This window comes from Octodon degus, unplaced genomic scaffold, assembly GCF_000260255.1.
Source record: "Octodon degus isolate 3935 unplaced genomic scaffold, OctDeg1.0 scaffold00025, whole genome shotgun sequence".
NCBI classification, from domain to species: Eukaryota; Metazoa; Chordata; class Mammalia; order Rodentia; family Octodontidae; genus Octodon; species Octodon degus.
In genome coordinates, this window is record NW_004524601.1 from 9,309,025 (window position 1) to 9,322,295 (window position 13,271).

Sequence of the window (13,271 nt, forward strand, 5' to 3'; positions counted from 1 at the left end):
CACATACAGAAAAAACTAAAATTGATATGTCAAAATTTTAAGATCATTTGTCTCCAGATATTGGGATTTTAGGTGATTTTTATTTTTGTAGTGATTTTTAAGAATCTTAGCGGTTTTGCATTTTGAAGGTTTCTACAAAGGGCATTTTTACTTTTTTCCATATGTGTAAGATTGACCTTTGTTTAATCTTTTGCTTAATTGCCTGTGTTCTTATGGATATCACTCAGCTCTTGCTGTATTGGAGAGAAAGGCAGGGTAGAGATTTGACACAGCAAGAACTAAACCTAAGGAGGTGATGAGGGGTGTCTTTAAATGTCATACTTAAAGGCAACAAAATCGAGTCTAAAGTCATTGACCACCGTGACCTCAAATCCTCAGGGCTTCCCAGTGTCGTCTTTTGGATAACCCATGTCACCGCAGAGTCCTTATCAAACACTGATGGTCCAGGTTCCAAGTCCATCACCAGGGACCAGAGGGATGAAAGGTGGCAATCCGTCGCTCAGTATGATTGCTCATCCAAGATATAGAGGAAGAGGCGAATCTACCTGATTTTTTCTGAGCTCTAAGTTAGTAAGGAACCAAGGGAATGAGGCAAATACAGCCTCGTGCATTTCTTTTAAAGTGGAAAAAAAAAAAAAAGTAAAAATTAACTTCTCCAGCAGCCAGCCAAATAGCTCAGCAGATTAAAGAACCTGCAAGCAGGCACAGGGGTCTGGGGTTAGATTCCTGGCCCCACACCCTGGGCATACTGAAACAGCAATTGAGACAGGGTGTTAGTGGAACTTGCCTGTAATTCCAGCTCTTGAGAGGCTGTAAACAGGAGGGTCACTATGAGTCCGATCTAGTAGTGAGACCCCGAACACCTTGTAGACCCTTCCCTAAAATACAAAAAAAAGGTCTCCAAACAGATTAGTAGGAGAGTTACAATAATTAATATATGGCATTTGTTATCTTCATAATAGTTAATCAGAGTACAAGATACAGACATGATATCTTGCCCAAACAATATTAGCTCAAAACTTCTTTTCAATGAACTAAGAGAAAGTAGCTATATAACTATCTTAACTGTCTTGAATATAAATATATTTATTTTCTTTCTTCCTTCCCATTTTCCCCATCACAGTTTGTCTTTTCTTTTCAATTTCTTCCAATTCACAATATCTGTTGTACAGGGCCGGGGAGATAGCTCAGCAACATAAGCGCCTGCCTGGCAAGCACAAGGTCCTGAGTTCGATCCCTGGTACCATGAAACAAAACAGAACAATATCTGCTGTACATTTTTCATCTGATTTATTCACTCAATTTCTCTCACTAGTGGAAAAATCCATTGATGACACATATGGGTCTGATTTATAGGAAAGGAAGAAGTTAAATTATCATTATTATCATTATTTTCCCCTACATAGAAGACCCCAAAACCTCCACCAAAAGAGTTGTATATTCAATATGCAAATTCAGTAGTGTAGTGGGATCAAACAACACTCAAAAATCAGTAGCCTTGTTGTACAGAAACAACAAAGACAGAGAAATTAAGAAAACCACACCCTTCGTGATAGCTTCTTAAAAAATGAAATATTCAGGACTCCACTTCATGGATCTTGAATGTAGAAATGACTGTGAGCTTCAAGGCCTTTGGACTTAGCTGGCTAATATCTGAGGAACAAATTTCACTCCATCAGCATGTTCTTCAAAGAGGCCCAGAGAGAAAAGACATCTTAAATGCGTAATGTCAACGTGATTTGCACTTTATACCCAAGCAAAGGCCATTCTGAAGTGTCATTCTGGGAATGTGTAGCCCAGCTCCTGGACCCGTAATTTCAGAAGTGACTGTATGTGTCCTTGTGTCCCCAGGTGACTTACAAGTGCTCTCAGCTTTACACTTCCATTTCTTCCGGGCCCTTGCCACGCCCTCCAGGTCAGTTTCTCTCTCGCGCTGGACAGCGTCACTACTCTGCCACAGTTGCAACAGATTTCACGTTTTCGTTCGATGAAAAATGCACGCACGGGGGCCTGTCAGGGCTGCTTTGTAAATGTCAACACTCTTCACAGAGCGCTTTTGTTTCTTCGGATTGGAATGATTTTTCCACTTCTTGCATTAGGAGTTCTAATTTTTGCACATTATTTATGTAAATCAATAATTTTTTTAACCAGTGGAATTTTTGTTAGGGTGGAAATAACTTTATAATTTTTCTGATAGATTAATAATGCAATGCAAATCTTTGGAAAAATGCGAATAGTAATGAGAAGTCTCAGAAGAAAGAAAAAAATCCCCTGAAATTCCACCAAAATAAGAGAGTTGTCAGTAATATTTTGGTCACCATCCTTCTGTACTTTTAATGCCTAAACACTTTTATTTTCCAATTTTCCCCAGCTTCTTTTTCCCTTACCTTATTCACACCATTACCCTAAAGACATCAGTATTAACCAAATGGTGTACACTTAGATATTTATGATTATGCTGTTAAAGAAAAATACAGGACTTCTGTCCATGCATACGCATGAGGATGGCCGTGGCATTTGGGAAGGATGTGAGGATTTTGTCATTTACAAAAATGAAATCATATTTCTCTGCTCTCCAAATCTGACAACACAGAAAGCCCTTCCTTTTCGGGGTAGCACATGATCCGTCCTGTGCCAGGACCCCTGTGCACTCGGCCACGCCTGTGAAGTGAGCGATGTCTACTGCTTGCCTTCTCCACCTGGAGCAGTACTGCAGGAGACAGCCTTGTGCATAAGTTGTCTTGGACTCATGCTTTTATTTTTATGGAACGGATTCCTAGGAACGGACTTACTAGTCAAAAACATCAGCATTTTACATTGCAATAGACACAATGAGGTTGCTTTCCTGAAGGGCTGTAGAATTCACATTTGCAACAGCAGAATGTCTGGGACCTTTTTCACATAGCATCATTGGCAGCAGATTCTCTGCCCTTTCATTCTTACCAGTGTAATTTTGGGGCAACAGCACCTTCTGTTTACCTTGATGGGGGAGGGGGTTGGCTGTGCCGTTTAGCATCTTGCCCCATATTCAAATACACTTTCCTACAGTGTGACTTGCCATTTACTTATACTGGGCTCTTTCCTCAGTTTCAAAGAGCTCCATACACATATTATAGTTATCACTTTAAAATATATTAAGAATTCTTTCACAAGTTACTAATATTTTCCTCGGTTTGTCATGTCTTTCCATATAAAAGAAATTTAGTGTAATGCAAAATCTAGCCTTTTTGTATAATTTCTGGGAACCCCGTTTTGCTTTGCAAAGTCTCTGCGACTCTTAGATTATGCTCGTCTTCATGAATTTTATTCTAACATTTTTGAAAAGAGCCTATTAATCTATGTGGAGTTCTTCGTATAGAGGTCTTTATCTTCTGAATTGATCAATGACTATACACGCAAGATGTTTTAAACAAGCATTTCTCCCACTGAACTATAGTGCCTTTTCATAGGTCAATTTTATTACACAGTGTTTTCCAGTTCTCTCATTGCCTGCTAATGTAGCTACGTGTTGACACTCTTGACCACAAAGGCTTATTGTACTATTCTTATATAGCAAGTCCTCCCCTCCACAAGGAAACAAAACCTTGGTAGCTGATGAGCTGAAAGCAATTCGACGCCCTGGACTCCGGTTGCATCTTGGCTAGTATGCTGAACATCTCTGTCACTTACCTGTGAGGTAGGGTGGCAGCGTTGACCACAGACAGCTGTAGGGCCAAATGACATCAGGAAGAGCACTTAGAAAAATGTCTGACATAGCTGAAGCCCTGAAAATGAGACTGTCACTTTCCTTGCTAACGTCTTTTATATAAACTTTAAGGTCATTTCTTTGAGTCATCCCTTTAATCTCCCACCCCACGCACTTCTAGAAGTCTTTTCATGCACTAAGCAGACATTTGTTGGGGGATAATTTCATTTTTATGATACTAAGTTTTCCATCCTTGACTTTATGTTTGTAATTTAAACTTCAGATTTTGTTTGGCTTCAGTTTAGTTCACAGAAGACCTGTATCTTTCTTGTTAAATTTATTTTTGAATTTTAGCTTAAATTTCTTTTTAACTGATACTAAATTCATGGTGTTTAAAATTACCATATGTTTCATACTTGCACATATTTTGTAAAGTTTAAAGTGCTAAATCTTCTCCTCTGACATTTGCCATATTTCTATGATGTATTTTTCTTAATTTCTTTATTTTGAAAATAATATGTTCCTATTGCTAAGTTGTGTTGCTACTGCTGGAAAGACCCGACCTTGTGCACTCATTCTGTGATTTTCGTGAGTCTCTCTTTGCCTCGATACATGATGGCAGCCTCAAGAGAGATGCTCTTTATCGATCTGTACGTTTTCTATTCCATTTCCTTATCATCGCGATCTTATCAAAACACTCTTCACTAATGATGGTGACAGTGTATTTGTTACTTTCTAAAGGGTCAGGGTGACTAAGTGACCCCGTAGGAGGTAAGTGAAGGTCCATCAGTACGGAACCTGTCTCACTGGACAGGGAGCAGGTGTGCCAACGGTACGCTGGTCGGCCGGGGCGAGGACACCCTCTGAACTTCCACCAGCGAAATTCCCCTCTCTAGAGGTCTATGAGGCCCTACTGTCTTCTACCAACTAATCTCAAGACCCTGGCTACTGAGAACAAATAATTAATAGAAACTCCAGAAAGTTTTAAAACAGATGTCAGGCCAGCCAAATAGCTCAGTGGATTAAAGCACCTGCAAGCAGGCACAGGGGCCTAGGGTTCAATCCCTGGGCCTTCTGTGCTGGCCAGCCCCCAGGGTGCACCAAGACAGCCCCCAACGAGACTGGGAGTAGTGGCACAAGCCTGTAATCCCAGCTCTTGGGACGCTGTAAGCAGGAGAATCAGAGTCCGATCTAGTAGTAAGACCCTGAACAACTTGTAGACCCTTCCCTAAAAATACAGAAAAAAATAATAATAAAACAGATGTCTTTATCAACTCTAAGACCAAATAATATGCTTTTGCTTTTTTTTTTTTGAGTTAGGAAAGGGCGATAACAGCTCCATTCTCTCTCCTCCAACAATCATCTGTGAGGATTCCTTAAGGTGATGGCTAGTTGAAGATTTGTCTTGAAGGATATCCATCCCTCTTTTGCAAGATGCGGAGTCTAGATGCAAAATCAGATGCAGTATGGACATTAAAAATGTAACTGCTATGGGTTAAATTTTATAGAGAAGCAGAAGCAACGGCTAGGGCCTTACCTTCTTGGCAGCCTTGTGAGAACCAGCAGGGTTAGTCGCCAGCCAAGGCAGGTCACCTTTACCAGCAAGCAGGCAATAGCGCCCCCACGGGGTGTTAGAGACCTATTGCTTTCTGCAGCTCTCTGGAGGCTCCGTAAGTAAGTAGTGGTTGCCCTGAATAGACGTCACAGAAAATAATCTCTGAGGAAAATAAATGAAGCCTGTCGCTCACGGGACCCATTGAACAGAAAGGAAGCCGGCTTTTTCCTTTGAAATCAATAGCGATTTGCAAAGGCAGAGGTTTACAGTGAGAAACACTGGGACTCGCTGTGCTGCTTTGCCTTGGTGTCATAGTTCTGCGATTCTCACAGAGTATAGCCCCTGCGCTTCCTAGTGTTTCTGAAGCATTCTGCACATAGTAGGTGCTCGGGAAGCTACAGCTTTATTATTGATATGTTCTCACAAATGAAAAGTTTGCTTGCATCAACCTTGTTCTTTCCTGGTCATTTTGAAATAAGCAACTTTAACTCTGGTTAAAACGCGCAAATTGCTTCAGACCACTGAATTTGAATCTTGATTAGTCTGCCTCTCTTTTCACCCGATTGCCAAGTTGTCCAAGCCAGCGTTCGTCTTCCATAAAAACCCTGCATATATCAAGTGAGGAGAAAGATTTGACATGGAATATATATGCATACTTTATCACTTCTTATTTCATTTTAATCATAAAAGTAGCACATGCCTAATTATTTTAAAGAGATCTGCCCTCCAGTCCCTTCCTCAGAGATAACCCACCGTTGGTGAGAACTTCACCTGTTGCTGTTCAGGGCTTTTTCTGTGCAAATAAGAGTGCATCGTTAATGATTCTCTCTTCGTGAGGCTGCATGAGTGCCACTCAGGTGCCAGCGCTCTAGTATTACTTTTAATGGCTAGTGTGTGCGCATGAACTAATTTTTTATCCAAAGCAGCTTTTAGTGCATTTTTTGCGCATGTGAGAGTTACTCCACAAGAAGTGCCAGGAAAGTCCCCACTGTCTGATAGTAAAAACACCAAATACCCTGTCTCTTCTCTGGAGTTTCTTCTATATATATAAACCAGTTTCCTGGAACACAACTCAATCCTACTGCATTGGCTTTATAATCAATTGTGGTCGTTTCTGTAATACTTTTTTCTCCCATTTTGTTGATTTATATTTATGAGCTTTAAACCCTCCTGAAACTGTACAGAAAACTTCTTGAGCTTAAAGCGCTTCACAAGTTGCAAAGTTCCTTGTGTTCTCTCCCCATTCATTGAAGTCACTTCGGTGAATGCCAGGTGTTGTGATCCTGATGACAAATAGGACAATGAAGGGACCAAAGTGACTCACCCAAATCACACAATAATAACTGAGCTCATGACTAGGTCTTCTGACAGAGAGCTCTCTGGCTGCGTTACAGAGCAATTGTCTAGCATGGATTAGGTCTTCACAGAGGTAATACATTGTGTACACGGTGTCCCAGGATTTAGTACATCTGGGAAGTACTTACTTTCTTTGTAAATAAGCTGACAAGCTCCATATACTGCAGCTAGCTTTTAGCCAGGGTCAGGTGGGTGTAGTATCATCGGCATACCTACTAACAGGGCATTAGTACTGTATGTCCATCAGTAATCTACTTTTGCTTCCCTTTGGCCAACGATTCCCTTGGTGTGATGTGAGAATTTGAATTCATTTTGAATGCATTCATTTCTAGCGAGGAAGTTAATATAAGGGTGGGAACTGTGACTTCATAAAGGCAATTTTTAAGAAGTATTATTTCAAAGGAATCTTCCATTTACTGACAAAATGAGTGACAAGTACAGAGCGTCCCTGTGTACAGCACTCCCTCACCTCTCCTCGGCTCTCCTGTGTCTTGCTTTGCACTGAACATTTGCTGTGATTGATGAGTCAATGTTATGTCATGAAGGCCTTAGTTTCCTATAGGGTTCCTTCTGTGTGTGATACAATTTTGTGGCCTTCAATATCCATCACATCATGACTCCACCATGATAACATCATGCAGGGTGGTTCACAGCCCCCAAGTCCCTGGGCACCGTCTAGTCATTCCTAACCCTAGAAACTATTAGTGTTTATGTCAGTTTGCACAGTTCCCGGACCTCATGTAGTTCAAATACATTATGCACCCCTTTCTATGTGGGCTTCTTTCTGTCAGTAGTATGCATTTAAGTTTCCGCTGTGTCTTCATGGCTTGATGGTTCCTTTATTTTTCATGATGTGTAACATTACACGGTGTGGATGCACAACAGTTTATCCATTCCTTACTGAAGGGCACGTGGTGTTGGCTTCTTCCACATTTCAGCAACTATGTATCAATCTACTATCAATATTTGCATGTGGGCTTCTGGGTGGAAATGAGTTTTCAGTTCCTTCAGGTGAACTCCAAAGGGTATGATTATAGGAGCCGATGCTAAGAGTATACAGGTTTATAAGAAACTACTACCCTATCTTCCAAAATGGCTATATCATTTTACATTGAAACAACAATGAATGAGAATCTTCTTATTTACATATTAATTTTATTGAGAAAGAAGTAGCAGTGAGACAGTTTCAAAACAGGTTAGTAGGACAGTTACAATAATTAATACATTGCATATTGTTGTCTTTGTAGTAGTTATTCATAGTACAAGATGCAGACATGAGATCTTGTCTAAACACTATTAGTTCAAAACTTCCTTTTCACTGAACTAAGAGAAAGTAGCTGTATATCTATGCTAACTATTTTGTATATACAAACATGTATTTTTTCACACAAAATGGGCCTTCATTTATGTCCCCCTTTTTTGTTTACTTTTGTCAGAGATGGGTATTCCATTGCTTTTCATATATTGTAGGTGCATGAATTCAGGAAAGTAATCCAACATAGTCCAGTAGTCTATAATAGTAGTGCGTTATCTGCATGACTGGCAATGTCAGAAGTTGTTAACTTGAGCCTTTCACAGCTCAGCATATTAATATGGCTTTACTTTTTGTACCTCATTTTTATACTTTTCTGCTGGATGGTTAAGATCAAGATAAAGCAAGACCTGTATAACAAAAAATGCAACTTTTGTATCTGACAAAGTCAGTCAAATCCCCTCAGGATTTACCCTGAAACTCTGTACAGCAGTTTGTGACACACATATATTTTAACATCTCTGAAATCAGAGTGCATTTTATAATTGTTTATTTAGTTGTTTGGTACAGAATCTCACTATGCAGCTTGGACTCATAGTGATCCTCCTGTCTCAGCCTCCCCAGCACTGGGATTACACGCGGGCACCACCACTATGGCCAGTCTCAGTGGCTGGCACAGTGCACCCAGGGTTCTGGAGCCTGCAAGGCATGCGGTAACGGGGATCGAATCCAGGTCCTTGTGCTTGCCAGGCAGGCACTGAGACCACAGAGCTATCTCCCCAGCCCCAGAGTGCAGCTTCTGATCAATCACACCTCCTAATTACTGTTCCCATGTGGCGGTCACCATGTCATTGTTACTGTCTGTCGTGTGAAACTGGGTCACAGCTACTGATGCTGTTACCAAGTTAGACAGGTTACATCCACAGTGCTGGTTGTACACCACACGTTGAGGTGAATTTCTGTTTAAAATGTCATCAAAATATGACACTATGGTGTAGGGTTGGAACAAATAGTTACTGTGTATACAAAATGGAGTAAGAACAAATCAATAGGATTCAGATCTAATACTTATTAAGCAAATATTTGTGACTGGGTGAAATTTTGTATTTTCCCACAAGTAAATGAAGTTGTGCTATATTTTATTACTGAAGTAATATTCCAAAAAAGATTGTTGTACGCGAAGTAACAATAGCTACAGAAATTACCCAATTCTTTATAATAGAGGAAGGAAATCTCAGTACAATAAGAACCTAGAGTAAGCAAATCAAGCATGGCAAGACGTTGTCATTGAGATGGGCAGTATTAATTTATGAGAAACATCCTGCTGACTGAACAGAATGTGTTTAACTTCGAGCATGATGCCACTGAGGACAAATGAAAACTACGTGTTTAATCAGATAAGTAGTGCTCTGGCGAGCAGCTGGTTTATCTCGGCAAGACTTGAAATTCCACTATCAGCGCAAACACATCTCGAGGGGATTGTAAGAAGCACAGCGCCACTGTGACCTGTCTAACTACCGGTCGCTGAAGTTGCTGCCATAGTTAATTCTGAAGTGTAAGGCAGGGTGAAGGCATAAGAATTTAGTGCTCAATAAAGTGTTTCTGGAGTGAACCACATGTGACGGGTGATGGCTGACCTGCAGGAAGGCCGACCAAAGGCCTTTGCACGTGGACGCCGACCCTGTGTTCTAGTTCCCGTGCTTCTGTGGACATCTACCTGAATGATGAAATAATACTGCCGCTACACACAACTGTAACAGGGTAGCTAATCCTGGTGGTGTGACTGGATCTCTGGACCTCTCCATCTTTCTGTCAGCCAGTTGTTGAAGGGCCATTTGCTTAGAAATGTGAGATCTGGTTTTTGTCTGAAAACTTTCTACTGAGAACTTCTAGTAAGATCAAGAAAATGGCAGCACCCCGACTTGCAGAAGAGAGGAGAGTTGTGCACGCCCTAATTAAATCATGTCTCACTGACATTTAAGTGCCCCACAGGGCATTGTCTTTATGGGAAAATATGGAAGTGAATAAGTGTTAAAGATTCAGATGAGTTGAATTCTAAATAAATGAAAAAAATTGGAATACATTAGCTAATCTGATTCATACTGATATATGATTAAATATCTATATCCATTCTGAAATAAATTGAAGGTTCCTTCAAATAAGGGCAAATATAAATGATGAGCAATTAAATTTTTAGCATTATGTCATAGTTCATATTTTTCCTTTAACATAAAAAAAGCATTACTAGAGATAAAGGTCAGCTTGTTATAATGAAAGATTTTACTCATCAGTAATATATAACAAGTCTAAACATGTCTGACAAAAGCACTCGGAGAAAAATTCACAAAGTGGCTTTTAGCGTAATTAAAATGGATCAAGTCAAAAAAGAAAACATTGAGTATGGGAAAATTTAAACAAAACAAGTGACAAATTTAGTTTAACGAAACTACATAAATTATTTGTACCCAACAACTCAGAATACACACTGTTTCTAGGTCAACATGAAACTCTTACAAAATATCCGTTTGCTAAACCACAAAGCAAATGTCAACAAACTTAGTGATTGAAATTAGCCAAAACTATATTCCGATAAAAATTAAATTATCCTAGAAATCATTTTTTTTAAACAAGTAGAAAATCCCTGTCTAGAGATTAACCAATACACTTCTAAATAAGTCAGAACAGAGGTGAAATCCTAGTGGAAATTCGATGATTGAAAACAAGAAAAATTCTTTCAGTATTTGCACAAGATATGATTTGCATATGTAGAAAATCCAAAGGAATCTACACACACAATTTTACAATGAATAAGAAATATTACAAAGAGCCAGGGAGATAGCTCAGTGGAATATGTGCTTGCCTGGCAAATGCAGGATCTTCAGTCTGATTCCTAGTACCACCAAAAAAAAAAAAAAAAAATTACAAATACATTATTAGACCCAGTAAGAGCTGAACAAGCTTTCAGGATTCAAAAATCAGTACATGAAAATTAATTGCATTTCTATATATAAGAAATAAAATACCAGTTAGGAATGAAAGATACAAATATCAAATAATATCAACAATATAGAAATAAACTTAATATATTTAGGATATCTATTGGAAAATTACTGTGTTTAGAGACACTAATGTGAAGAAAGCCTATTCTACCTGACATCCCAACTGAGTAGAAAATAAAAGATAACCTGTTGGTGAAGCAGCAGCACAACCCTAAGGTGGACAGAGCCCGGGAGCATGGCCACACACGGGCACGCCCTCAGTTATCACTGAGTCAGAAACATCTAGTGAGCTTTCTTGGGACTGTGCACATACGTGGAAGAAAAGAAAGGGGTTCTGGTCACTAACAATCTCTAAATGAGTCACATTTATCAAAAGCCCTTATGGACTTAAACAGCTAACAAGAGAATGTCCCCATGACTACAGCTTAAGGAAAGATTTCTGAAACGCCTCATTGACACAGTAGTCATAAGGGAAAGGTGAAAACACTTGACACCTATAATTCAAAACCTCTGTTCATTCACACACGAAGACAGCGGGAGGACAAGCTCGACCGCACGTGCTAAACGCAAGCCGTGCGCGTGGAGAGGAGGCGCAGGAGTGAAGTGGCCTTGTTCTTTCTCTGGCTTCTTTTTCCTGCTTCTTTGCATCGAGGTGTACTTGAGGGCTTGGGCGGTGTAGTTTGAGAGTCTCTATACTTAGTAACTACTGGGGCCACGGGGCGCCCTGATTCTTACTTAGAGCTAGTGCTAATTTGATGCGGCCTCTACAGCGATCAACTCCCTGTGAGCTGTTTTGTCTCAGATTTAAGTGAGATACTGAATTAGAGAAAATGAAAAAGAAAGTGAAAAGGTATCCTTGAAGAATAGTGTTCTTAACAAAGGAGAAAAAATGAGTAAGTTAACCTTTAAAAACAAGGGAAACTGAATCTGAAAAGGAAGATGAAAGAAGCTTAAGAAAAAAACCAAAAGGTGGTGAGAAAATTAGCCAGAGTAAAAGCTAGTACAGATTCGTCTTAAACTGTTCGCATGCGGAGTCAGAAATGCGGATCAGTCGGATCCTTCTCGCTTTCTGAGTTTCTGTCAATTCATTTTATTTTTCCCTTTGGAGTTTTCAGATGTAAAAAACAAAAAGGAGTTTTTAAAAGACTGAAGAATCTGGAAAAGCATGAATCCAAATAGTCCATGATTATTCTAGTTTTACAATTAGAAGTGCTAACTAACATGTACTATTTGATAAAATTCTGGCATCAGTCATGCCTACAAAAATGTTTACAACCAATAATCTATTCTTTTTCCTTAAAAATAATGCTTTGGTAGTTGGGCATGGTAGTGTGGTGCATGCCTGTAATGCCAGCACTTGGGAGGCTGAGGCAGAAGGATTACTGTGAGTTTGAGGCCAGCCTAGGCTACTAAATGAGTTCAAAGCCAGCCTGAACTGAACAGGGAAAGCCTGTCTCAAAAAGACAAAAAAAAAAATTAATAATACTAAAATAATGCAAAAAATAAAATCCTTTGGTTAGCAGCCTACATAATCTACTTTTGATTAAAAGGAGGCCAAAGGGAAGCAAAATGAGTGTATTTCACTAATTTGCCTCCCATTAACCCTGCTTCAGAAAACATATGTAATGAAGTTTAGGGGCTGCGCATACAGCTCAGGGACACCTTGCACTGCCTGGCAAGTGCAAGGTTTGGAGTTCGATTTCCCGTACCAAAAAAAAAAAAAAAAAAAAAAAAAAAGTCTAACATCCTTGGACGGTGGTGTTGCTGTTAGTCCTGTAAATCAAGGCTTAAAGCCCTAAGCCTTAGCAACTTCAAGGTCTAGCAGGTAAAGTCAGAGAGTGGAGCCATTCTGATTAGGGGTCACTTGAGGCCCCTGAAGGGAGTCAATATTTTAATTTACACAGCAGCCATAACAGCTAGATTAGTCCCCTAGCTTGTCAGTTAACAGTATCTGCACCGCTCACCCTGGCAAGAAAAGGTGTGTGCTTAGGTATCATAAGAGCACTGTTCTTGAAACGTGGGTATAAATTTACTTGAGCGGACTAATGTAGTTAGAGGTGGACACCAACGGACAGCAACCCAAACAAATGTCTTGAACAAAACGCACAGACAGGGGCCGGTGAGATAGCTCAGCAGTCTAAAGCGCCTGCTTAGGCAAGTGCAGTAACTGCAGTTGGATCCTCGGCACTACATGCCGCGCCAGCCCCACCCCCAGGATGGGCTGAGCAGGCCACAAAACAAAACAGCGCAGACAGAATGAGCACCCAGCTGCTAAAGAGGTGCTGGAGAACACCTGATGGTTGTGAAAAGTGGTTTTTGGAGGCAAAGAAAGTCATATATCCTTCTTAAAGGTCTATGTCTATCATATGAATTTCTGTGGCTTTAATAATGGAAGAGCTTATTGAAACAAATCATATAGAGATA

At 39.9% G+C, this 13,271-nt stretch overlaps 1 protein-coding gene across 1 annotated transcript in view; it reads left to right on the plus strand.

The window, feature by feature from the left end:
• Positions 1–2,504: 2,504 nt before the first annotated feature.
• Positions 2,505–13,271, plus strand: part of Stat4 (signal transducer and activator of transcription 4) — a 51,585-nt gene continuing 40,818 nt past the window's right edge. Inside the window, exon 1 of the mRNA XM_023712334.1 lies at positions 2,505–2,528. Within this exon, the coding sequence (XP_023568102.1) occupies positions 2,505–2,528 (24 nt within the window). The remainder of the gene's footprint in view (positions 2,529–13,271) is intronic.